The 26640-nt window shown below is 38.7% G+C and overlaps 1 protein-coding gene across 1 annotated transcript; it reads left to right on the top strand.

Moving 5' to 3' along the window:
• Positions 1 to 828: 828 nt before the first annotated feature.
• Positions 829 to 17041, top strand: LOC103777178 (zinc finger protein 536-like; the record flags this gene model as incomplete). Its single annotated transcript, XM_008944720.1, has 4 exons — positions 829 to 1088; positions 1437 to 1450; positions 4186 to 4338; positions 15461 to 17041. Coding segments are annotated over exons 1-4 (2008 nt in total), but the record flags the coding sequence as incomplete, so codon positions are not given.
• Between the last annotated feature and the right edge of the window lie 9599 nt (positions 17042 to 26640).

Below are 26640 nucleotides of genomic sequence, written 5' to 3'. Positions count from 1 at the left end.
GATGGTCCTTTGAAAATTTGGCTGCTAAAATGACCTAAGTCAGTGCTGCTACCTAACCAAATGAAATCAGGTTTTACAAAATCACTCAATCCATTTCTAATTGTGTTTATAGACTCATCCCACCCAGGTAGAACAGTCAGACAGAGCATACATGAAAATTTCAAATAATTCTTTTTATTTCGCTCTTCGTATGACTGGCTAGATGGCTTCTGCTTTGAGTACACAGATGCACTGCTCACCTGAGTTTGTCTTCTCTTTTCTAGAAGTGTCCACTGCAGTTGGCATTGTGCCTCTGTAGCATCTCCATTGATGTGCTGAGGGCCCTGCCAGCTGTGGCAGTGGCTCATTTCTGAGCAGATAATTTCTAATCCCTAGTAAGATACCTGCTGTAAAAAAAGGATTCACTGGTGTGTTCCCCTCTCTCTCTCTTTTAACCTGCTACTGTAAAAGTGCTTCTGTCTCAAAGCTGTTTATTGGGATGGTCTGGCTCTGGAAATTTCCCTTCTGGGTGCTGTGGTGGTGGGGAAGCAGCCTGGAGCACTACATGGGCCGTCTCCATGCTGAGCAAAGAGGGCTGGCTTTTTGTCTCTCCTCTCCTAAGAAGTGGGCATCTGTCTGAAGAAGGACTAGTCCTTCCACTACTGATTTTATGGATTGCTTACTTTTAATTTTAATCTGTGTGGCAGATAGGTTTGCTCACATTTTAGCCAAACTGGCTCTTTGGTTATATGGCTAACTGCCACCTTTCGATACGATGTTAAAGCGAACTTCCCCTGGATTGGTCCCGTGAGAGCATGCACACCAGGCAGTTCTTAGCTTAGCTGAGACATGGTGTGCAAGAAATGTCCCTGTCATACCACTGCAGAAGCTGCTCTGTGGCTGAACTCCTGTGTGTCCTGTGCCACAGAGCGTATCGTCCTGCCCGGCAGATACAGCCTACGTAGCAGCTGGAGCTCTCACAGCCGTTGCCTTCCCCTTACACTGACACAAAGACTGGTTTCATGTGTAGAAATGAGTGTTACTTTTTGCACTTCTGTCCGTGACTTTTTCTGTGAACAGATGCAAAGTGAAAGGAAAACTCAGCGAAAGTAAGTTCAGAGACAAGGCTCAAAAGCCTTACATCCAGCATGTATATCTATACAATATTTTATATTCTGTTCTGTTATTTCCTGCATTCGAATCAGGAAAGACAGGGATGGGCAGGAAGACATTCAGGACGTAGAACTGCCTGTAATGGAAGTAGATAGCTAAAAAAGCAGTCTAATTTCATGTGCATCGAGTGCACATCATTTAGACCACATAACTCAGTGAACCACAATGGCTCTAAGATAAGTAACTCTTGTCTTTCCTTCCTGGTCTTTCATCCTCAGAACTGAGCAGCCCAAAACCCATAGTTAAAATCCTGATTAACTCATAAATTAATTTGCTGAGGCTAGTCCTAGTTCCGCAGGTCTGGAAAACGTTACTAGTTTCACACAACTTCACGGACCTGGGAGTTCCTACTTTTGAAGGGAGTCTCAATAGCAGGAGAAAGGGGACATCATAGGTGTAGAATTCACCAGTTTTTCCCTCCTACTGTGTCACTTTTTTTCCCCTTCAGTTTCCATAGGTTGCTTTAAGCGACTCAATATAAAAAACCCTTGGTAGCAAAACTGGTGAGACTTAAATGCATTTTAAAGTTAAGCACATTTTCAACTTAAGTGCCTTGACAGAAAGGTACAATTTGCCAAAACGGGGCCCTAGTAAGAAGCTGGGGTAGCATTTGATGGGGAGAGTCGGCAGCCTTGAACATATCTTTTCATTGTTTGAAAGAAAAGGACTTAGATGTAAAGCTGCTCATTCAGGTAGCGATGGCCTCCAGCGCTTCGGTGGGCTTTGTAGGCAGAGGGATTCAAAAGAAAACCCCTCAGCCCAGCTTTAAAGTCTTAAGAATGCTTTCACTGTGGGAAGAAAAATTCTTCAAGGTAAGGCCCCTGTTGGAGCAAAGCCTTTGGAGCTATCTACTGTATGTCTACTTAAATCTAAAAGAAAACTCTTCAGACCACCCACATCTTTCTTTGCTTCATTGTTGTTTTCAGTTTGCTTTTTCAGAGGGATTAGTGCTAGAGTAAACTCCATCGTCTCGCTGCCTTGAAAAAATTCAATTTTGTGTAAAGTGAAAATTAGACTCTTAAATCTGCAAAGCGAGCTGTTTATCTTACAAATTTATTCTTTTTTATTGGGCCACACATATTCCAGATAGAAAGATAAAAGGCAAATGGATAACAGGCCATCATTTAGAGTGACATATAGCAAAACATAACTAGTAGACTTACTCGGTAAATTCCTCCTGAGTGGCTTGTTAGCTTTATCTATATATTTATCTATAATGCTCATATACTATTTATTGAAAACCAAAATAAAATCCTGCAGTTTATCATTCATGCATTTTGCACTTCAGAAAAATCTTTTTGCACTCAGGAATTCAATTTTTCCCCAAGCAGCTTAAGACGTGATTATATACAACTTTGAGGAGAAAAAAAAGTGGAAAATCTAAACTCTTTAGGGAGATTGGAATTATAGACTAGCACCCATATAGATTTTTTCTGGACTCCCAAAGACAAAATAAACTCCTGCAGTATGTTACTTTAGATTACCTGTGAATAATTCAAAATGACAGTTACTAGCTTTCTAACTTAAATATTGTGCTTTAACTCTGCAGTCTAAGAACAATCAGAAAATGTTAAACAAGAATGTGATGAGAAAACGATCAGATTTTGTCTTTTGAAAACTAGCAATAGCTTGATTACATACATGACTAAGATAAGCATTTATGTATATGAATTTCAATCTCTCTGTCATCCCCTTCTTTCAGCTTTAAGCAAAATAGTTTAGGGGGACCGTTTATATAATCATTAATGAAATGCCTGTGTTACCTTTTCCAGAAATGTGGTATTTGGGTCTCTGCTTCTATGTGAATAGTTTTTATTAGAGCCAAATGTTTAAGTCTTTCTTCTGTTCCATCACTTCCATTTAAAAGGCAATGCTGTGTAAACTGCACTATGTTTCCTTACAGCTTTAGTTACACATCAAATGGGTAAAGACAGAACATTTATAGTCAGTAGTTTATGGTTAAAATAATCAAGACTCTGCATGCAGATTTTAACTATGTGCTCCCCACCTCAATGTCACCCAGACAGCTCAGCTTTTGCAGAGGGGTGTGATGATGTTACCATGTGTTGCAGCTCTGTGGCATGCCAGCAGCCAAAATCTGGTTCTGAATTTCAACATTTGCCATGGTACTTTTGGGTGAAATAATTGATTGATACATATATGTGATAATACATGACTCTGTAAGTAAATGATGATAGTTGACTCTTGTGTGGTTTGGATAATGACTTTTAAAAAATGTCCCACGTTTTTGCAATTTTTGTGTCAGTCTTTCATAAGTTACATTGTTCATAGCTTGCTTGGATAATAGCAGCTTATTCAAGATGGCTGAGAATCACTCTTCCTTTATATCAGGAGAGAGAAGGGATGTCCTGGAGTCTCCTCCATTGTGTTGAAGGATAAAACTCGGGAGCTGTGGGTGAGAGGGAGAAGGAATTCCTCCTCATCTGACCAGTTTTTTTTGTTGTCTTTCCTGTGATATTAGGTCACTCACTAGGTCGTGTGTTGTAACTCCAGTGCTGAAATGCTGCAGAAGGAAGCTGATTAGCTTTGTGTGTAGACCCAGCAACTGCTGTTGGACACCCCACCCCCCTTCACTGCAACTCTTTTGTTTTGGGAGGTTTTAATATACTGAGGGAAACTTTCCTCCTCTAAAGGCATACAAATTTTCACAATACTGATAAATTAAATAGATTCAACAAAACAACAATCTAAAACTTTTTTTTTTTTAAAAAAAATTAATAGGAACTAAGCAAAAGAAGAAATCAAACCAGCTGCTGACACAGCTGTTTCTTTTCTTGTATAATTCAGTTCAATATAAAGGTACCATATGTTGCTTAAAATGATGATAGGAAAGATGAAATAATTTAAGACAATAACAAGAAAATACATGAATTGTCAGCATTCTGTCAGATTTAAAGAATGAAATAGACAGGTGTAGTATTGACATGTTTAACTTTGTGTTGTGTTAGCAGTTTTAGTGAGAACAACTTCTGACATGTGCTGAAGTGATGTGAGAACATTTCTGTGTTGCAGACATTGGAGAAGAAGCTGGGAGATCCGTAGGAGTCCAGCAGCCAGCTTTACTGAGAGACAGGAGCCTTGGTTCTGCCATGAAAGACTGCCCATATTGTGGAAAAACTTTCAGAACATCACATCACTTAAAGGTCCACTTGAGAATACATACAGGTGAGAGAAACAAGTGAGGGGAGCACTGTCAACACGTGTGTGGGGGCGGCGGGAGGTGGGAGTGGAGAAGGGGCTCGCATGGTATGTGGCTAGGAGCCTGAATTCCCAGTGTAGATTTGGATTCATTAGTTGGAGAAAGTCTTCTGAGAAAGATATATGACAGTCTTAAATAAAAGCACAAGGAATGTGTTGTTGGATAAAGACCACTTTAATAGAATCATCTTTTCCCAGTTGAGGTTATTTCTGTCTCCTTCCCTGCTTCATCACTGTTTCCTTCAATTACCCTTGTCCTTCAATAGGCATAAGCCTATTGGTTTCAGACTTAGTTATACTAACTGCTTCAAAGGCCTTCCTTGGCATCTGCTTAGGGAGTCTGAATGTTTTTCTCAGAGTTACTATTTTTGTCCCATTTAGCATGCTCATTTTTAACCTCTCCCTGTTCGTATGAATACATCAGCTTCACAGATCTGCATTTTTTCACTAGAACTCACCTGACTCAGTACTTGTAAGTAGTAAAACTTAGCATGCTTTGCACAATGGTCAAACCTGCCACATTTTATTTTAGTCACAATCACAGCATTTCTACCCTACAGAGACTTACCACTGGTCTGGATTCTCACCTTATTTTGGTATGACACACATAGGGCAGGTTGTTCTTGATGCCAGTAAAGTATAACCACTCCTTTTAAACTGTGCCTTGTTTGCTTAAAAGTACATACGTGGGTGGCAAGGGTCATGTAGAGACACAGTATATGTTTAAGAGGACTTACTCTATCCATAATTAAAATCTGGCATACAATGTTGATATTCTCATGTCCTGTTGACATCACTAGAAATTTTTTATCTGGCCAATATGATCCTGTTTTCTTCCAAGTTTTAGGTATGGTAGTAGGCTTTGAGAGAGTCTGCAGAACTGGAGATTTAGGGAACTTCTCTTTGGAAACAGACATAATGATCACTGTAATTTAAGAGTCATTTTCTTAAACCATTTTAAATGAATTTCAGAATTTTACTGCTACTTTTCTAATAGATAAGTAAAATAAATTGCATGAAGAAATATTTTTCAGTTGTACCTCCTACTTGAAAAACTTAGCTTTTAATTTTTGTTTTTTACTGAAGTACCAGATAAGCAGTATTTTCCTTCCTTCCCAAAATCAGCACTCATGTTTCTCCTGTGTGTTTGAGCAGGTATAATACTTAATGTCTGGTTTGCAAATGCGAGGCCTGATTTTGAAAAATTGAAAATGAAGCATGAAAATTGTTTAGAGAAAAAAACCTTCATTGTTGAGGTGGAAAAGTTTGTTCATTGTATCTTTATTCTTCTTTCTTTGGATTGTGTAGTAGTATACCATACTGGTTTGATCTGAGTTGTAAAATTTCGTACCCTAAAGTAGTTTTGTTTGATTGAATTGCAAACTATTTAGGGCAGGAATATTCTTTTCTCTGTGTTGGACTTTGTGAACAAAACAAAACAAAAAAACAACTAACCAAACAAAAAAACCCACAAAACTAAAAAACCAACAGCAAACAAACAAAAATGAAACCAATCCAACCAACCAACCAACCCCAAAATAACCTCACCACAATGAAAACCCTGTTTGTGTGCTCTCTAATGTAATAAAAGTCAACAAAGGGTAGTTATTTTATTGGAAAATAATACTGTAACTATGATGTTTAAACAGTTTGACATATTTACTATTGGAGATGCAAAGAAAAGTTCTTTAAAATAACCTGAGGATATACATCTCTCCTTTTTGCTTAAATATATAGTGGTCATTTTGTTCTTGTTTTAAAGGCAGTGGTGATTATGTATTTGATATTTGTGGTTTAGAACTAATGGAGAGAAAATTAATTGCAATGGAAATATTCCATAAAACTCGCATATTAAATCTGAATAAACAAAATAAAAATAAGAAAAAAGAAATTATGTATAAAATTAAAAAAGAGAGAACACCATACAGACTATTGAAACACCATTTGCAATGTATTTTAAAATTATAATTTAAAAATAGATAAAGATCAATTTCCGTTAGGTTGAGAACAAAGTATTTGTAAATAAAGACAAAAGTGTATTCAAATGGAGCAATGTTTTACATATTGGAAATAATCCTAATAAATATTATAAAAATGTAAATTGGCAAATTACTAGAGTTATTAGATAAAAATTAAGTTTCTTTGCAGTAAATGGAAATGATGTAATAGATACCAGTTATTAAACAAATACTGGTTAGCTCATACTTATCAGGGACAGTTTCCTGCCTTTTATGTCACACTCTGTCTTTATTATATGCCTGGATTGTATAACTGACTGATAAAAAACACTTTACTGTGTTTCTCCACTACATTAACTCAATTACTGTTCTTGTTCTCACAGCACCTGTTTGTTAGAGATGAGCTCAAGCAGCTCAGCAGAAGTCAGGTTCCTTCGAACATCTGTGTGTTTGGAGGCACCAGAGTAGGTTGGTTTGGTACGCATGCCAAGACAAGACCCAGTGTCTGATCCAGCCAGGAGGTGCTTTTGTGGCAGTTGGCCCCCCAAAAAGCTAGAGATGCCATTTAAATCCTCCACGAGAGGAGAAGGCTGTGCTCTATTTTAGATTAAATAGCTGGTGGCTGGGGTTGCTTCTTTTTTCTCTTGGATATTTCATGGTTGCAACCTTCTTCACACCGAGTCTCAGTTTCTGTGTAGTTTACTGTCGTATTACAAGCTTCTGAAGGGAAACAAATAAAATGAAGGTTTTATTTAGCATGCTCAGTTGAGCCTCAACACACAATTGTAGAGCATTTTTCTTCTTATCTTATTCAGTGATACTTGGCCAAGGAGAGCTTTAAGGGGAAGATAGTAAGATACGATTTCTGATTGTTCACATGTGATAAGAAGAAAAGGGCCTAATTATGTGAAATCAGTTTCTCCTTTTTCTTGCTCTAAAAACAGCTGAAGGACAAAACTGTTCCCTAGTACAGCCCCAAGAGAAGAGAGGAAGGACTCTTAGGGCAAACTGCTTCAGAGCCTTGGGGCTTAGAGAGAACAGGAAGAATTCTTGTAGTCATCCTAGGTGACTTTTTGTGTTGCCCAGTGAATAGAGAGGGCCTGTATGATCTTGCTTCTTCAGAGATAGTTACTTCAAGTCACACAAACTTGCTGTGTGAAGAGATGCAGAAAAAAGGACAAAGCATTTATGTGCACCGGTAGTGCATGGTAGACATGTGGTAGACTGGCCACTTTGTGATTCAGCTTCCTGATTATAAAATAATATGTAACACAGCTGGGAAGGTTATAACACAGAAGGCTTAGAGATGTTCAGATTTTCTAAAAAAGAAAACCTTCCAAGTATCTCAGACCCATAATGTGCCACAGGCAGGTGATTCCAGAGTTTTCATTTTCCCCCTCTGGGGCAGCAATTTAAGGCTCTTTCATTCAAGGAGCTGAGCATCTTCTTCATGCTCTTGAGCACTCTCAGTTCCCACTGAAATAAAGGAAACGGGTGTGGTTTTTACTTTCATGCCTAGACTTTTGGAGAGCACAGATACAGTTAAATGAAAAAAAAAAAAAAAAAATCATATGTCCTACCTTTGACAAGTGACACATTCTGGAGGGGCTGCTTTCAGATTAGCTTTAAGACCTCCTTGCACCTTCTATTAGAGTTCAGAAGCTTCTGCAGATGGAGACCAGCTTGGGTTTGTGTGATCATTAGGTGCTCAGGCATATTCCCAGTATGACTGGCACAGTTGAATCCCCCGAGCAGTGAAAATAAGAATAATGTGCATGAACAAAGTAGGCCGCTGAAGAAGGTTTGAGTTGTGCTAAACAGAAGAAACCTAAAAAAGAGAGGGATAGGAAGAAAAACCTTGCAGGGCTGCATCCGTTGACTGAGAGTATGTTACGATATGTGTGGCACACACCTTACATGTATTAGATGTATTACATACATTTACAGTGTTACTGCATTTTCCCTTGGAAATGTGACGAGCCAATTTTAAAACTTGCTTAGATGAGCTGATGAAATACAGTAAAAATGGTGCTCTTTTAAATGGATTCAATTCACATTTTCTTCCTAAAAAAAGACTGCCTGTTGCCATTCTCTGAAGGCGCTTGTAGTGGGATGAGCAATATGAATAATTAAGGAAAATGGGTATGTGTGCTCCAAGAGGAGACAATTTTGGTATTGAACATCCTTTATTCTTACATTTCTAAGATGAACTAAAAGGACTTTTCATTTCTCTAGATTTCTCCAGATTTCCCATCCTTAACATTGTACAGCATGCCTTTTCTCCTGTCTTAATGACATCCCAAACTTTTGTTGAAAATAATTGATTGAATTTAAATTTCCTTAAAAGTTTAAGAGGTAATGTTACAGTATAAATTTCCTACCAAACACTAAGTAGGGAAATATCCATTAGTGAAATTAACTACAGTTTCTAGGTAGCTAACAATGTGCAGTATACAGTAGGGCATGGCTAATGAACACTGCAGTGGGTGATATTTCATTATACAAATTAATGCTCACATTTTAATGGGAAAGTCACATAATGAATCTCAGCTTCAGTGACAGCAATTAGAGACACAGATTGTCCCCTTCTGGACAAGGCACTGTTTAGCAATAAGCAGCTGTGTAAAAAGTCTTCAGGTTTACAACATATATATATGCTTTGGGGGAATTAGTGTGCAGTTTATATTAATGTACTGAATCTTCCCTGCAAAGTAACAACCATATTTATCTCTCTACATTTTAACTAAGTAAAGACATGTAAAAAGACTAAATAAATATTGCAGACGAGATATAGGTAAAGGAAAATATTCAATTATAAAACTTCATAAAAATTAAAATATTTTATTGTAATGCCTAGTGCACAACTGAAAAATCTTTAACAAACTGGGTCAAAAGCATCAAAAGTCTGTCTTTTTTACAGCGTTGGGGTAGTTTCATCTTGGAGACTAGAGAAAAATCACTAGTAAAGGAAAGTAGTAGAGAGGAGAAGTTAACTAGTATTTCTGACAAACAGATTAATTGTGTGGTGAAACATGTGCAGGATCCAAAAATAATCCTACAGAACCTTTGATATTCCATTTGGTTTAAAAAGTGTGAAGTGAATGATTAGAATGATAAAAGAAATTACCATGTAAGAATAGGCATGATAATGAACTAATTAAACCATGCGGCAATTCATTTCTAAAATATCTGCTGCACAATGGATAAAATAGGTTATCAATAACTGTTTCAATGGTAAAATTAAAAATGCTGGAAAATGTTTTCAATATTTTCATTAAGCAGTATTCTCTGGAGTTATAAGATGTTTGATTTCACTTGCTTTGCAAGAAAGAAAACTAGCTTGTTGAGACTTGTAGAGGATCAAATTGCAACTCACACTGTCCCTGAGTGACTGTCAAGCGCCCATCCTGGCTGCCAGAGCATTAGGTGCTGGGCTTCTTGTACTGATGCCCAGCCCTCACTGTCCTGAGGAGCAGAGGGGCATACTCTACAAGCAAACTTCTTTAAAAATCTCATTTAAAAAAAACAGGGAGCATTCAGTGGGGAAGGGGAGTGTCGGGTGTAGTACTGTGTTACTATTTAACGTATTATTTTTAATACTTACCATGCAGCTATTTTAAGAAGCTGCATGATAAGTATGAGAAATGAATAAAGAAGCCCACAGCACTAAATATCAATAGATATTTAAGAAGTGCAGAGATTTGATGAGGGAAACTGGAAGTAATAGTAAAAATATTTATGTGGCTGTTCAGGTTACGGAAGAGAGGGTAAAATTCTGTAGATCTGACAGGTTTAACAATTGGTATCTTGCTAATAGTGGACAGACTGGATAAAAAATTAGCAGCCATGGTAGAGAAGACTAAATACTCTTCTCAGAAAGAAGCATGATAGTTTTTATAAGTATTTTCCAATGATACAGTTCTGCCATTAAGTAATGAGGCTTTTATGCTGTAGCCCACTACATTTTAATATTTTTTAGAATGTATGAGAGTGGATAACTTATAGATAAAGTCTTAAAAACCCTGGATGAAGAGCCCTCCAAATCATTTAAGTTCATTTTAAAAACCAGGTCTTGGAACATGGAGCAAGTTCCAGAGCACTCACAGCAGGAAGAAAAAACTCTGTCTCTTCCAGTACTTCCAAAAGGAAAGAATATTAAGACATTGAAATTATAAATGGCCTACTCTGATGTATGTTTTGGGTAAAATTACAGAATGAATGTGTTAACTAAGTAAGAACTGGTAGCATAGCCAATTTTATTTTATAAAAGTAAGTTATTAATACTTTCTTGCAAGGCTTGTGAAAGTAGCTTGTGTTGTGTGACAATACCCCCACCAAAATAACCCACCCAGTATACAGAGATGAAGGGGGACATAAACCAGCACAGAAGTGCTTTCAGCTCCACCTGTTTGGTGTTTCATCATTATTTGGAAGAGTGTATGAAATCACTGTTGATAAAATTTACCAATGGCACAAAAATGGTAAGATGCTAAAAATCATGGGGAGGCACTGATTAGTCACTTAGTCAAGTGGGCTCTTTTCAACAATATGAATTTTAAATCAGCAAAATGTAAAGGAACAGATACTAGAGGCATTGATAGGCCTAGGATTATGGTAGAGAAGCAACAGAATCTGAGCTCTCTGTTGAGTGCTCTAGCTGTGGGTGTAAACACAGTCTTTGATTGTGTAAGACTAATATCAAGTTGAAATTTTATCAACGCCTTAGTGGGTTCCCGTGATTTGAAAGGACATTGAAAAATTGAGAAGGGTGTTCCACTGAAGAGTGAGAACATGTGAAGAGGTGACTGATTTGTCATCTGCAAACCCCTTCTTTAGGGAACAGAATTTTTTACTGAAAAACCCTGTTTAATGAAACAGGGGAAGATGTGGCAATATTCAGTAACAGGAAGCAGACTCTGGACAAATTCAAGCTAGAAATGAAGCATACATTTGTGAGTAGTGAAAATACTTAACCAGTCAAACAGTTTACCTAGGGACATGTTGGATTCTTGTCACTGCTGTGTTTGAAACAGAGTACATTTAAACTAAAATTATTAAGTTTTGTTTCAAATTGTAGTTAGGATTTGATGCAGGAAGTATCTCGTGAGGGTCTTTGGTCTGTGTTGTACAGCAGATCAGACTAGATGATCATAATTGTGCCTTCTGGCCTTAAAGTCTGTAAATCTGTTTCTAATCTGGCTGTGGTCTCCTTGTAAGCCCCTAGCACATAATGCCTGTGGCTGGTATGATCAGATTGTGTTCTGCACAGCACTGGTTATAGCTTGCATAGATTATACGACTGGTTTATACAACCTGCTAGACAAATAAACCTGTTTCTACTGGGCAACATGTCTGTTTCCAGTTACCTACCAAGCTTTTGTGCAGAGTTTACAAGCAGCGTTGAATTTTATTGTTTTACTGTATCCTGATATAAAATAGTTCTTGTAAGATGTCTTGTGTCTTACAAACTGGAGCGGGAGGTAGATCAGAACTGTGATTATGTTGCAAAGGTAAGTTATTCTGTTATTCTCTATATGTTTGGGGTTTTTTTTCAGTTGTATACACTAGAATATTTTTTCTTTCTACTCCATTGTGAAAAGGTTTGTCGGGATGCAGACAGGGCCAGAGAATTAGCAAGATCAGGATGGTCATTGCTTTTGTGAACAGTGAAAAATTACTCTTGGATGTGAAATGCAGAAGATTATTTTCGAAAAGTCGTGTTCCCTCACTCCTACATGGCAACGTTAATTTATGTGAACTGATATTAAGTGTTAAATAACTCATCCAGACACTGCTCTTGGCAATATTACCAGAGCAGTCATTACACTAGGATGAATTCTCTGAAACCTCTTTAGAGTATGACATACCAACAAGTTGTCCTCTAACAGGAATCAGCCTACCTCTCTTCTCCCCTGTAGTATTCTTTGGACATGCATTTTTGGAGCTGCTGATAGACTTTTGGAAATTAGAGGTCTTTTGGGTTTTCCATTGAAACAGCTTTGGGTTTTAGTTTGGTTGAAGTTAGGTTGGGCTTTTTCCCCCAGCAGTTTATAACTCAGTTTTGTCATTTGTGCAGGGATTTATATAGGGCATAAGTGCTTGTTAATCTGAATGGATGAAATAGCATCTAACTATCTGCATACTTACTGAATTTAGGAAATATTGACACACTAAATTTAAAAGATTCAGAGATTATTTACACCATGCAACTCCCTTCTCCCAATGCCTGCCTTCAAAATAGCAGCAGTTAAGATTGTTTTGAAGTAAACTAATCACTGCCAATACTTGGATCTAAAACAGAGGTTTTGAATAGTTCCCTTTGAACAATATTATTTGGCCAGTCCTGTATTGTAAAGGTGCCACAGTGCGTTGCTACATGTTGAGTCCAGTTTCAGACCTTCAGCTTTAGATCTCATTTCTAGCCATGCAAGAGGTGGGAGCACCACTGAGGCAGCGTACCAAGACTTGGAGAGATTTGGACATTTTATCACATGGTCTCAGTCAGGGTCTTCTTTCAGTCTGTGCCTTCTTTCAGTCCAACTCGTATGGCGTTGGTGGTGAGCTGTGTCCAGATCTCCTCTGCTGGAAGGAAGCTCACTCAGTGGAGAGGCCTTTGAGTGGAAAGTGTAATGATTTCAAGGCTTAGCAATTCAGAACAAGAGCATGTTGTTGTTCCCAGTGCTTTAGACTGAAGGTACTTCAGATGTACAAAATATTACGAAGATTTTATCTAGTTAGCATTTTTTAACTCAGGCCCATTTTTACATATACTTACTGCTTTGAACAGGTCCTACATATTTTTGGCAGCATCAGTGCAGCCTATATTGGACACTTCTGCTCCTTGCAGAAATAGTTATCCAACGGTTGACATAGCCCCAGTGATGCTGGGACACACATTTTAATGGTGTCACTTGATGTGCAATGCAAACACACATTGAACTATCATTGCAATAAGAGGAAGTGCTCTATGTAATAGTGTTAAAGATTTCCATAAAGACACAGAGGATGCTGAGGAAGAGCTTTTCAATTAAGAGGAGTGAAAACTCAAAAGTGAGAGGACTTAACCTGATAAAGTCTGGTTGATTATTTCTTAAGCAACGTTTGAAATACCTAAGTTGTGTCAGAGGCCACTAGTAACAGTTGACAGTTACTGGTGGGACAAACATCACAATAACAGAAACCAGCTTGAATGCACTACGTACAGGGTGTAAAAACAGCCTTAAAATTTGTCCATGTCCTGACTGTCAGCACAGCTGAGTTTGCACCCTCCCAAACAGCCCTCCAGAAATGCAAACAAATAGGCAGTCAGTGCCTCTGTCCCCTTGTCCCTACCCTAAACCACCTGCAATGGGGGGGAGTGTGCTCAGACTCTCACCAGAGAGCAGGTGAGACCTTGTTGGAGGTGCTCCTCTGAAAAGGTCCATTTATGTGGTTGGTGTAAAACTCTCATGTCTCACCATTTAGCTTTAGGATTACATTATGGATTTAGAATTTCCGCTGCTGGCGATTCCCTTCAGCCCCATATGCAGCCGCTGCATACGGCTCACACAGCCCTGCCTGCTCAGTTCACTGCTCTGCTGCTGCACCTCCTTGGTAAATTCCCACAGTCCATGAGAGGAGCAGCTTCCCAAGTATTTACCAACTGAGCCCATGGCTTAAATAACAAACATTTGAAAGCCATTCAGTTTTGTTTTAAGCATATTTTGAGGTTGTTTGAGAACGGGTAACCGTCTCGCTGGTTTGGTGAACTACATAATATTATGTAGAATTTATACTGTGGAGGGAGTTTTCAAAATAAGTTATTTCCATTGGACCATTTGGAGAAAGCTTGGCTTTGTCTTTTTGGCCACTTAAGGAAAAAAAGCTATGTGTAAAACTTGTTTCTTTTTCTTGTTGAGCTCCCTCATAGAAATAATTGCCAATATTGACAGCCCGCAAGTGTTTCAGATTCCTGTCACTTTTAGTGAGGATTTCCATACTTCTTCCTTTAGAAGGAACTCTGCATTGCAAACAAGTGTTCTACAAAAATTTAGCTGTACGTGTGGTTAGATGTATATTCTTTTTGAATATGTTCTTATAATTGTATATGAATATTTATTACACGTGTAATATCTTTTACATCTATTGAAGTATAGGAAGAAAAATAAAAGTTTAGTGTGGGACTCAAATATATATTTAATTGATGAAAATTTTCTTTTATGTGTTAAATCTCTATTCAAGCTAATCCTCCAAAAGCACTTGTGGTAGCTAAATTACACATTTTACTACTTGAGCATTAGAAAAACCATTAGTACAAACTTAAAGGACTGCAAAAACCAGTAGATAATTCTAATTTCAAATACAGAAATTAAATATATTTTGTACTTTTTTATTACTTGAGTTCTTTTTTATTTTATTGACTACTTTTTATTTTAACTATATGTTCTTACATGCTGCAATCATAATGTAGTCTAATAATATTAATATTTTATAGAATCTGTATTTATAGTTCTTTATTTAGAAACAATGCAGTAGGTCTGCAGATATTTGAATCCTTCTGGAATGGTGCCCTCCAAATAATGATAAATTACTTGTGCAGTATGCCATTTGCTAATTATATCCATGATTTACTGCAGAGCAAGACTTAAATCATTCATTTCAGTCTTGCGTAACAGTGCCATAAAAATTTTAGGTTTAAAAATGGTTTCCATGTGTATAATTTAAACAAATTTTAGAGCAATTGTATACACAAAATATTGCAACCATCCATTTGTTACATTCTTTGTCTCTCTTTTTTTTAAACTTGTACTTTTAATTATTACTGTGGTTGAAATTGTTATGCTTCATTTTCATAATCATAGCTTTTAATTCTACAACAGTTTTCTACATGTTAGATTAAGAAAAAGATGGCTAATTGTGTGTAGATACCATGTCATTCCTGAATAGCCCCACATTCTGGAAACCCATTTTAGAAATACTCAGTTCATGAATTAGTCTTCAATTAAAGGCATTTCTTTTTAAAAAATTAATTATTAGATCTAAGATCTTGTTTTCAAGTAGCTGATGTTGATTTTGTTTCCTTTACTCATCCGTACAGTTCAAAGTACAGTTAACCCTGTTTCTTTGTATGTTGTCCTTATCCATACCTGTAGGTGAGAAGCCTTACAAGTGTCCTCATTGTGATTATGCCGGTACTCAGTCTGCATCCCTCAAATACCACTTGGAACGGCACCATCGAGAGCGACAGAATGGGTCAGGACCACTCTCTGGGCAGGCTGCAAGTCAAGAACATAAAGACGAGACATCGAGTAAAAGTTCTGTGTTTATTAGACCAGATATATTGAGAGGAGCCTTCAAGGGGCTTCCTGGTATTGATTTCCGAAGTGGCATGGTCTCACAGCAGTGGACGTCAGGAATGCTGTCTTCTGGAGATCAACAAGGACAAGCAGCTGGCATGTCTTCTGAAGTATCTTCAGAAAATATGAAGGGTTCAGACTTACCTTCCAAAGGAACACACTTCTCTGAACTTGGCCGTGCTTACCAGAACATGGTTGGGAATGGTGTGAACTTTCAAGGGTCTCTGCAAGCGTTCATGGACAGCTTTGTCCTAAGTTCTTTGAAGAAAGAAAAAGAAATGAAGGATAAAGCTCTCTCGGATCCACTTTCAGCAAAAGCTCTGGGCTCGGATGGTGGTGAGGAAAAGATAAATAGCAAGTCCTCACAGAGGAAAACAGAAAAATCACAATACGAGCCCCTTGACTTGTCGGTGAGGCCGGACGCAGCCTCCCTGCCGGGTTCCTCCGTGACGGTGCAGGACAACATCGCTTGGCACGGCTGCCTGTTCTGCTCCTTCACGACTTCATCTATGGAACTGATGGCTCTGCACCTCCAGGCCAATCACTTGGGCAAGGCTAAGCGTAAGGACAGCATCATAGGGAACAACAAAGACCAATCTAGAGAAGCTTCAGCCTCAGTGAACAAAGTGAGCTTGCTCCCCTCTCCTGCGCAGTCCAGCAAGGAGGCGGTTGTGTCAAACATGCTGAGCCAGCTGGGCTCAGCTTCTGAGAAAATGACCCAAGGACAAAATAAGGAGACCCTGGGAGAACAAAAGAGTGCTGCCTGGCCCAGCCACATGGAATCCAGTTTTTGTAATTTTACCACAGACTTCTATAAGCAGTTTGGTGTTTATCCTGGTGTTATTGGCACAGGAACACAAAATTCTTGCACCGGTAAAGAATCTGAAATAAAAACACAGTCCGAAGATGACCCAAATATTCTGCTTTCTGACTCTGTAAATAAAAGTGCTACTGATGACCTTTCTGACATAGCTTCATCTGAGGATATGGAGTCTTCCAAGGAAGAAACCATTGAAGATGAGGACATTGACACAGAACCAGACATTATGAATAAGCAGTTGTCTGCCCTAAATAAAGAAAGCAATGAAGGAGGCGACAATATACAAAGTGCAGTCACCTCACAGCCAACACAAGGGCTCGTATCACCGCTGCCGCAGGCGTCAGAAAAGCAGTGGCACAGTCAGAATCTTCTGTCCTCCCATGAAACTGCACAAGGAGTGATGAAACCTGAACAAGTTCAGGGTCCACAGGTCCTGGAGAAGCAGATGAACATGTTGTCAGTCCTAAGAGCTTACAGCTCTGATGGCTTAGCAGCCTTTAATGGACTTGCAAGTAGCACAGCAGCTAGTGGATGTATCAAGAGACCTGACTTGTGTGGTAAGTTTTAGATCTTCTTTTAGACCATTTCAGAAAACATTTGTGCAGAATCATGAAGCTGCTCTTTAAATATACTTAGTCATGTTTGTTAGTGATACATTTTTTTAAATGTTAAACCCTGTGGGCCAAACTCTAGTCTTAACACGTGGTCTACTCCATTGAAATCAGCAGTGCTGCATGCATATACTCATACAGGATTTTAGAAAGAACTTGCTTTTTCAGCTAGAGTAGCAGCAATATAGACTATCTGTGCTAGTGGCATCTGAAGGGGATACTTACTGCTTTAGCATACTCAAAGGAGGAAAAAGTTCTTAAAAATTTACATGGTAACTTGCAAACTTTTCAGTATTTTGTTATAAGTAAGAACCCAAGAAAAACACTGGATGCTTTGCCAAGTAAACCTTGCTTTCTGTCTTTTTTTTTTTTTCTTTTTTCCTTTCTTTCTTTGAATTGGGATGTGTTCAATTACCACAATATTAAGTAAAAGAAAGGCCAAGTGCATGGAATGTGTCTACCTGTGGTGAGGAGCCTTTTTTTTTACCCCACCCCTTTTTAAAAATTACATTTTTCTGGTTTATTTTAATGGCACCTATATAGTAGTTCCCCGTGACCATTTTCACTATTCTAACTAGCAGTTGTACTAATTGTGATTTGCCTAATTAAGATATGCCTCTAGGTAATTAAAAAACCAACAACAAACCAAACAACAAAACAACCTTTTACCCTTATTATATTTGACGAACATGAAAGTTAAATTTGTTTCAGACAAATGAGAATGAGGATTTTTCCATTTATCTCCTATTCTATCAGCATAGTTCTTGTTTGAAAGAGATTTTAGAGTGTAAGTCATTGGAAAACAGTATCACTTTACAAAGCAGAGTCAGGAATGGACAAAAAAAACCTAGTAATGCTTATTTCACTTAACCTCCAAACTAATCAGAAAACTCACTGTCAGAGCTGAACAGGCATAATAAAATGTATTTCAGGTAAAAAAAAAAAAAGAAAAGAAAAGAAAATGTGACCAGCAATTATAAAACCTGACAATTTAAAATGAAATCCTAAGTCTGCAGGCTCTTAGGAGTGGTTACCTTGGTTAACTTAAGGTTAGTGGGAACTTTGATGTTACTAGTGTGTTTAAAGCCATAAGCTCTTCTTTAGGCCCCCTTTCTGCTTTTCCAAATGTATTAATTGGTCTGATAAAAAGTCTGATTTCTCCTCCCAAAGTTTCTCTCATTTGTATTCTTAAAGCATTTTTGCTTCACAATATTGTCATTGCTTAAACTGAATTATGAGCCCAAGTATCTTCATGGCCTTATGGCCTTGCTTGTAAAACTCTGTGTCTCAACGCACTAAGAACCAATTCAGAAAGTTGCAAATATTTCTAGATTCTTCAAAATCAGCAGCTACATTACTGATTTTTTGAAAATAGTTGATAGTTGATTTAATTTGCAGGTAGTAAAATCCTACTTGGATTTTTTTTCTTTTTCTCTCTATTTGTGGCAAATAATCAATTCCAAGAAAAAAACACCAAACCCAAAACAAATACACCTGGGAAATTACTCTCAAAAGAAAAAAAAAGTAAAACCAAAAAGGAAACTAAGATTTAGTTGTTTTGTACAAAATATCTTTATACTTCTTCCTAGACCTAAGATTTTTAAAAGAACAACAAAAAAAACCCTCTAACATTATCATTGAAATGAGGTCATGTTGCTTCCATTAGTTTTTTGTTTCATCTTCCAATCAATTCAACAGAAATTTTACGATGGCTTGTGTTTATACCCTTTTGAAGACCATATCCCTTTCACAATCTCTGCCCAGCAATAATGGATTTGACTTAAAGTATGAAGGAAAATAAAACCAAAAAACAGAAGCATGTCTGTTCTACTTTTTAAGCCATCTTTTAAATGGAAAATGCAGTGCAAGTCCTCCTTTCTCCCCCCTCCAAAAATAGGATTTTAAAATTCTTTACTGATCTTCTGTTGAGTGTTTGCAGAATGTAAGTATTAAGGTTGACTATTTAAATATATTATTTAACTTTTCTTAATATCTCATGGCAAAAGTGGATGAGTATGAGCAAGCCCTGTGTCAGTAGTTCTTTTTTTATCCGGTTGGCTTGGACACCACTCACCTGAAAGTAGTGGTTTGGGGGACTTTTCATTTTTTTCTGTGACATTTTAAACTGTGAAATCACACTCCATCTGTGCATGCTAGTGTGAGGAATCTCACCTGATGTTTCTGTACTTGCAGATTAGCCATCAGGAGCACCCCGTTCATTTATTAGCATTCCTTCCATCTTGCACAAAGCCTGTGACCTTAGTCATGATTCCCTTTGTCTCTCCTACTGCCTGAGAGATCAGAAAACTTGAGCCCCACCTCCAGCACCCAATTCCAGGGCACGATTCTTATGTTCTTTTGTATTTTGGGACACTGTGTGCATTTGCCTTTCTTTGTACACCCAGTGATGTGTGGGTTGTTGACATCTTGAGAGAACACCGATGCACTTGGTACAGTCCTCGCACAATCAAGACAGCAAGGCATGGTGCTCTTTCTGCAGTCAGAATACAGTGGAAACAAAATTGAAATAAAATATCTCAGTTTCAGTTAGCAATTGCATCTTTGGTTGGCCACGCTAATTGAGTTAAATTTCTGGCCACAGTAAAAACAAGCTGGGATTTTCAGTGATCCATGTGGATCATTTTTAGTTGACAGATTTTACTTTAAGGTAACAGGTCAGTTACTAAGCACAGATCTTGGCACAAAAAGGTTTTAATGTCTAGAGAATTAGACATTAAAATTCTCTAATTTAGACATTAAAATGTCTAATTCTCTAGACATTATGCCATCAGCTCATGTTGTTTTGGAAAGTCACCATACATGAGGGGAAGCAGTCCTTAGTTTCCCTGTATGTAGAATGAAAAAGATGGATGATGTACACATAATTCATTTGTGCTTCTATCATGCTTCAGGCTGTAGGGATGAAAGCCACAATTAGGAAAGAACCCTAATTACTACATAATACAGAAATTTCCATGTCAAAATGCTGCTGAGTAAAATCACAATTTTTGGTAATATTTCTCCTTTGCATACATAGCAGAATGGGAAAGAAAAGAGAGAAAAAAAAGATACCGTTGATGAATTTAGAGTCACTCCTGACCTGTACTTAGTTGTGGTACCAAGTGCCTGTACCTAGGAGCCAATCTTGTTCTCTTTGCTGCCACGCAGCCTCTAAGAAGAAGACATGCCTCTCCTTGCTGCTTGGCAGCCACCAGCCCAGTGTGGAGGGGAAGCCCAAGGCTGTGGCTCCATGGCTTGGTAGCTGTCCTGAGCATCCATATACTCTGCTTTCACAGCCCTTGATCATTTGAGAAGTTATGCTTGGATGTTCTGGACACTTACTTTGTATTTAAGTTTTGGAAGATCTGTTTTCTTGTCCATTTATGCTTTTCTCTTTCTCTGCTCATCTTCCCATATAGATGTAGTTGTATTGCAGTCATGTTCAACCTCCTGTTCCAAATTGTTAGCTTAGACATGAGTTGCACAGCATCTATTTATGACAAGACCCTTTCCTTTCTCTCTTTCCTCCCCTTTAAATTTTTCTGCTTTGTGTCTAAGATGGTAAAATTTCCTGCTTTCATCTTCTGTTTGGGGGAGGTACTCAGGCTTTCAAAGAAGAGATGGTGGGCTACAGAACTATTGGCCAGACGTAGTCCAGGGCATTAGCTGGTTGCTTAATGGGTTAGTGCTACTGAACCCACACTTAGTGATGTCCAAAAGTATTAGTTCCATGTTGTCTCCATAAATCTAATTTGCTTCCATTCATGCTTGCTTTCCTCTGCAATTAGTTCTGTTTTCTCCTGCACCCTGTTATCACTTCTTTCACTGTCTGAAAACAGGGCAGGGTCCTTCTAATGTCTGGTAGCAGCTTTGGAGTTCTGGTCCTGCAAAGGGCTGAGCACTTTCCATTTCCTTTGAAGCAGAAAGCATTCAACATTGCACAGCATTATTAAAATGTTCAGCATTGTAACTTTCTGAAATACCTTCCAACTGTGGAACTGCAGCACAGACAAGAGGGCTGGGCAAGGGGAAGATCGATTGTGGCAGATTATTACAGCTTTATTGTCACCTAATTACAGTGCTCTACCCCAATGTTTAAATAGTGAATTTAGTTGTTGTAAATTGCTTACTGCCACAGGTGTCAAAACCAAAAAGATTATAATGCTAACCCCTTCAGAACCACCACCAATATATAAAATACAGACAAAGATTTTTAATTGTTTGTGGTGGCTTCACTTGGATCCTTATTACCACTCTTTTAAATTTTAAAATCCATATTAAACAGAAGCAAAAGGGCTGATATGTTGAAGCTCTAGTGCAGCTAGGAGGCGATGGAAGGTCACCCAGCTGCAGTAAATTGTAGTGCTCCTGCCCATTTGAAGCATCATAAGTAGCCCAACATTTAATCCCGATCTGCAGTTGAAGGAGTAACCAGAATGTTCTTTTCCTTCAAGGCAGAATGAAATGATATGGAAGTTTTGCTGCAGACTTTTCTGTATGCCGTTATGGTGATTTTGAAGAGGTTGCTTTAGTTTTGGTTAGGAGGTCCAAGCTCTGCTTTGATGTACAAACCGTACTGCCGAACGGGAGATTAGCACCTCGGCCCCACGCCCGCCTTTCAGCCACACTTCTGGATGCTGCAGTGCCATTGGCGTGGCAATATCAAACCAAACTCATATGGCTTGCTTCCTTCTTTTAATTAACTGGGAATGCCAGTGATCCAGTGAAGTTTGTGCTGCTGGATAAGAGGGCCGGTCTGTGAATAGCATTGTATTTGCCAAATGGTTCGCTAGTCATTTCAGTACAAACAAATGGATGGTGTCTGTAAGTCTGCAAACACTGTTGACATTTAGCCTTGTTTATGTTACTTTGCTTTTGCTGCATATTTTTGGCTAGAAAAGATACTGTCTGAATCAACATTGACTTCCTAAGCAGAAGCTAAGGACTCTGTCTTGCATCCCTCGTTCTCGATGAGTGGGACTAATTACATGAATAAGGACTGCAGAATCAGGTCCTGTGTTTATCTGACTTCAAATTTCAGTGCTATATTTGTGTAATTTAATTTGACTGTAATATGTTGTATCAGAAATAGGTCAGGTGGTAAGTTCATTATCACTGTTTTGTTCACTGTTAAAAACTTTTCGTTCTTGCCACCTTTCCTATTGCAGTGTAACGTTCCCATTCCGTTCATGTTTCTGGAAATTAACCCCTGAATTATCTGCTACAGCCAAGTGCTGAGTACCTTCCATTGCAGTGAAACTGGAGGCGTTCAGTCCCTCCTAGCACCAGATCTGAAAGGGGGATTGTGTTTGCAAAAGGAGGCCTTGGTATGTGCCTTGATTTCAGACATCAGTGGCCAGCCACACCAAGGCAAATCCCTAGCACAGAAAAGCTTTTATTTCTTTGCAGACACAAAATAATGATGTAAGCTTAGAGCTGTATGATTTTACTCTAAGTTTCATCTCCAAAACAATATATTCTTATTGTTTTTGTCATATCCAGGTCAAATTTAAATTACCATTTATGATTAGGCAGAGGCATAGTGATGTTTCCAGGTATTTCCAAAGTGAGACAATGCTCTGGATTGTGTTTTGGTTCAGAAATATATATTCTTGTGTCTGAGGTATATTATTTCCTGTTACTACTCATAAAACCGAACAATTTAGACATCCTTGTAAGTTGAAACTAAGTGTACGATTAATACCTATTATGAGGCCAATTTTAAACAATTAATTTGACAGCACTTATAATTTTATGTTACAGGCTTTCAGAAATAAATAACCAAATTCATCTTTGTAATCTAAGGAACTTAGGATATCTTTATGCGGAGATGATCTTGTTATGCACAGTATTGCATATCTGGAATTTCTGAGTTTTGCTCCCATCTGTCTAGATACATGTAGTACCAAGGATAAATAATTACCTGAGGCTTATTAATTGTTTCAGCAAAGAAAAAAATATATACCTTAAGTGTAAGCATTAATATATGTGTACACAATACATCCACGATATATAACAAACCATCATAATAGTACAAAAATAGAAGTCCTGAATATGTTCTGTTATTTATGTGTTTGGCAAGCTTAGGGAATGGACTTTAGTATGAGTGAAAATTCTCTTAACATTTTTAAGGTTATTTATTGTCATTTCTATTTGAGTTTTTAATGGTCCTGTATTTTGTAATGCTTTAGCAGGAAAAAATACTGTAGTTATCCTTTTTTTTCATATTCTTTAAGCAATATTTCTAGCTTAATATATTGTGCCAGGTTTTCCTATATTAACCGAGAAAGACAGTAAAATTCAATGAACAGCACTCTGACATCCACAATTTAAAACCTGTGATTGAAGTGAAATGTGTAAACTTCTAGTGGGTTATCATGTGCTTTGGAATAGAGTATTGTTGGAAGTAATTAGAAAATATATTAAGGTTTCCTGGTAATGAAGGTATGTAAGTTTTAATAATTGTTGCTTTCTGAATAAGTGTCAAACTATATCTTTAAATGTATATGGAGTTACAAGTTAGGTCACTTCTGAATGGAATGTAAAACAATACTAAAATGCTTCAATAACTTATCTCAGTGTTGCTAATAAAAAAAAAAGCTGTTAACCATTAGTGCAGTTTTGAGTGATTTTGTTAATTCATGCGAGAAAACTCTGAGAAACTGTTGTACCTTTTGGTAGACCAATGTCCACTCATGCAATCCACCGTTGTTGGGTGCTTTGAGAGGGAAACTCTGCAAAGCTCCTTGCTGGTCTTGTAAAGGACATCTGTTGAAATTGCAGTCTTCTAAGGAAGGAGTGGTTTGTCATTAGGACGATGTCAAGTATGGTTAGGCAGGTATATGAGGGGAGGCTTTAGGCTTGTTTCCTCTGTCACAGAAAATAACTTGGGAACGTGGGACCTGTTTCTCCTCTGTCACTATTAAAATCCAGAGGCAATTTTTGTGGACACCACTGGGTTAAAAATGCAGGATGGATTAAGTGTGTAAGTATTAGTGTCTGGGTGCTTGTCCAGGGGGAGCTGCGTATTTGGGTCCAGTCCTGCAGCTGAGTGAGTAACGGGTATACGATGCCTTATCCCAGTGGAGAAATGCCAGCAGCATACAGCCCGTGAGTGATCTTTCTTGGTTAATCTTGTCTAGCCTTGCATTAAGTCGCAGACAGCACTGAACTCTCCTCTGTTTCCCGTGGAAAAGCTGTGCAGGAAGTGTCCTGAGACTAGCTCCCTCCTCGGACCGCGTGCGATCCACCCAAGGTAAACCAAGTGCAAGGTCACAAGCAGCCTGTCACGTCAGTCCCAGTCGTGCTGCTCAGGGCTCTGGTAAGTGTTGCCAGGATGGGACCCACAGGAGGTGGCCTGTTGTTTGGTTCACTGCTGAGGACACAATGGAAGCTGAAGGAAGAGAGGAGTAGGGCTTCCCGTGTCACATCTTCGTTAGTGCTGTCAGTTTTGAGTAGCATCTGGGTACTTTTTATTTATTCCACCAAAACACCATGAGTCAGGACCTGACATTTTAGTGTTCTGTGTCATACTGAGAAAAATCTGTAGTTCAGCAGTAGGACAATTATATTATTTTGGAAGAGCTAGAAATAATACAGCATTTGTGAGACAACTGTAACATTTATCCAGACTCAGTGTGATATTGTTCTTCCTTTTATTTGGAGAGCACTTCCAAAAAAGTATCGACTAGGAGCAAAGAGAAAAAAAAGACAAGAAAAAATGGCAATTATGAATCCATTTAACCCCCATAGGGTATAATCTCATCTTGTGTAATACCACTGGCTGTTACATGCCTAAACTTCTCTGCAGCGAGATATGAATATAGTCCTTATTGTCCTGTGGGCAATATGACTAAGGAAAAAATATCTCTGTAATACAATGGAGCATTTGTCTGAATGGCATAACCTAAGGTCCATAACATCAAATCTAAAGTTGTAATTATACAGCTGCAGTCACACCACTCAAGTGAAGGCTGTGTCAGCACTTGTATTATATAAGAAATCCTGTTTTCAAGGGTTGATGAGTCATATGCAAAAAACATTTCTCACTCAACAATTGTTCTGGTTGTTCCAAAGCAACTTCTAGGTACAGGCCTTTTCCCGCTAGGACGTGGTTGCGCCTTCTGCAATATGCTGTGCCTTAACTTGGCAGTTTATTTCCCTAATGAATGTATCTTTCCTGAGCTGGGAAATTACTTAGAATGTTTGGGGGTTTGTGCATTATTTATTGTTGTCAAAACATAAACTAGTGGGGAAAAAACCCAGGGTGGGTAAGGTCTTCGCTGCCAAGTATTGTAACAGGTGAAACAAGTCTTTCTCAGAAATCAAAAAATTAGAGTTCTTTTTCCTCAGTTTGTCATCTGCAGTGTTGATTTAATTTCTCTGATCTGAAAAGGTAGAAGAGCTGGTCACAATTTTGTATTTGAGATGCCTTGACACTGAGCCTTTCAAGCTCACAGTAACTGTTACTGCAATTTGAAGCAACCGCACATTTGCTGGCAAGGAGGAGACAGGAAAGAGGTTTATTTACAGCAGCACCACAGAGGTGAACGAGGAGCACTGTGCATCCCTCCTGCACCAATGCAGAAGGATTCCATTTAGGATTGAGACCAGAACCCACAGCAATTGTCCTGCTACATGCAATGCCTAGGTAGATGTGCTGGCTGCGAGGGACTTCAGCTGGCAGGTGCCCCTGCCCGGAGCATTGCCAGTTACAAACAGGTGTTCCTGAAGCCACCCCCACACCAGGCATTGGCACCCGGGCCACCCCATTGTCCGTGGAGTGAGACACAAGCCAGCAAGTTTCTTTAAGCTGATCTCCTCTGATCCGGGGCGTCTGCAGTGCCGTTCTCTGCATAGAACAGCCATTGTTCAGCTCGCAGACCAGCAGTGGGGTAGAAAATAGCACGCCGTGCTGGGGATCAGAGAGGGAATTGTTCCTTAATTATCTCTTACTGAAGAAAAAAACCCAGGGCATCTCCCGGTATGTGCCATGACTCTGACAGAACATGAGTCTTTTAACTAAGGTTTGGGGAGGAGGGGCTCGTGTTCAGAAGCTGGCAGCCCTCTCTCCTCCTGCAGGTCTACCTGCAATTCACTCACTGGCCATGGAAATAAGTTTTCCTCTTTGCATTCTCCATTGTGAACTGCAAAAAATAATAGTATGTATCTCCCTGGTAAGAGTGCTGTGAGGATAAATGAATTAATGTTTGTTTGTAAAGTACTTTGAAGATGAAGAACATTATATAAGTCCTTGGTGTATAAATGCTTCCTTCTCTGATATAACTACAGCAAGCTATAAACATTTATTGATGGAAACAAAGGGACATGGGAAGTCCATTTTGGGTGTGTGTACCCCGGTAGCATCCCCGTGGCGTTCGTGAGCAGCCCACTGCAGAGACCCCAGCGCTGACGCCAGTCTCAGCCCCAGCCCCACCCGGTGCTCGGCACCTGCTGGAGCTTTGCAGTATCTTGGCCCTAAAGCCTTTCCACCCAACCCACGAGTTTTAACCCCGGGGCTCTTTGAAGTGCCAGCTGGGTTGAGC

This window comes from Merops nubicus, unplaced genomic scaffold (assembly GCF_000691845.1).
Source record: "Merops nubicus isolate BGI_N331 unplaced genomic scaffold, ASM69184v1 scaffold9507, whole genome shotgun sequence".
Lineage (NCBI taxonomy): Eukaryota > Metazoa > Chordata > Aves > Coraciiformes > Meropidae > Merops > Merops nubicus.
This window is presented reverse-complemented; position numbering and strand designations above follow the sequence as displayed.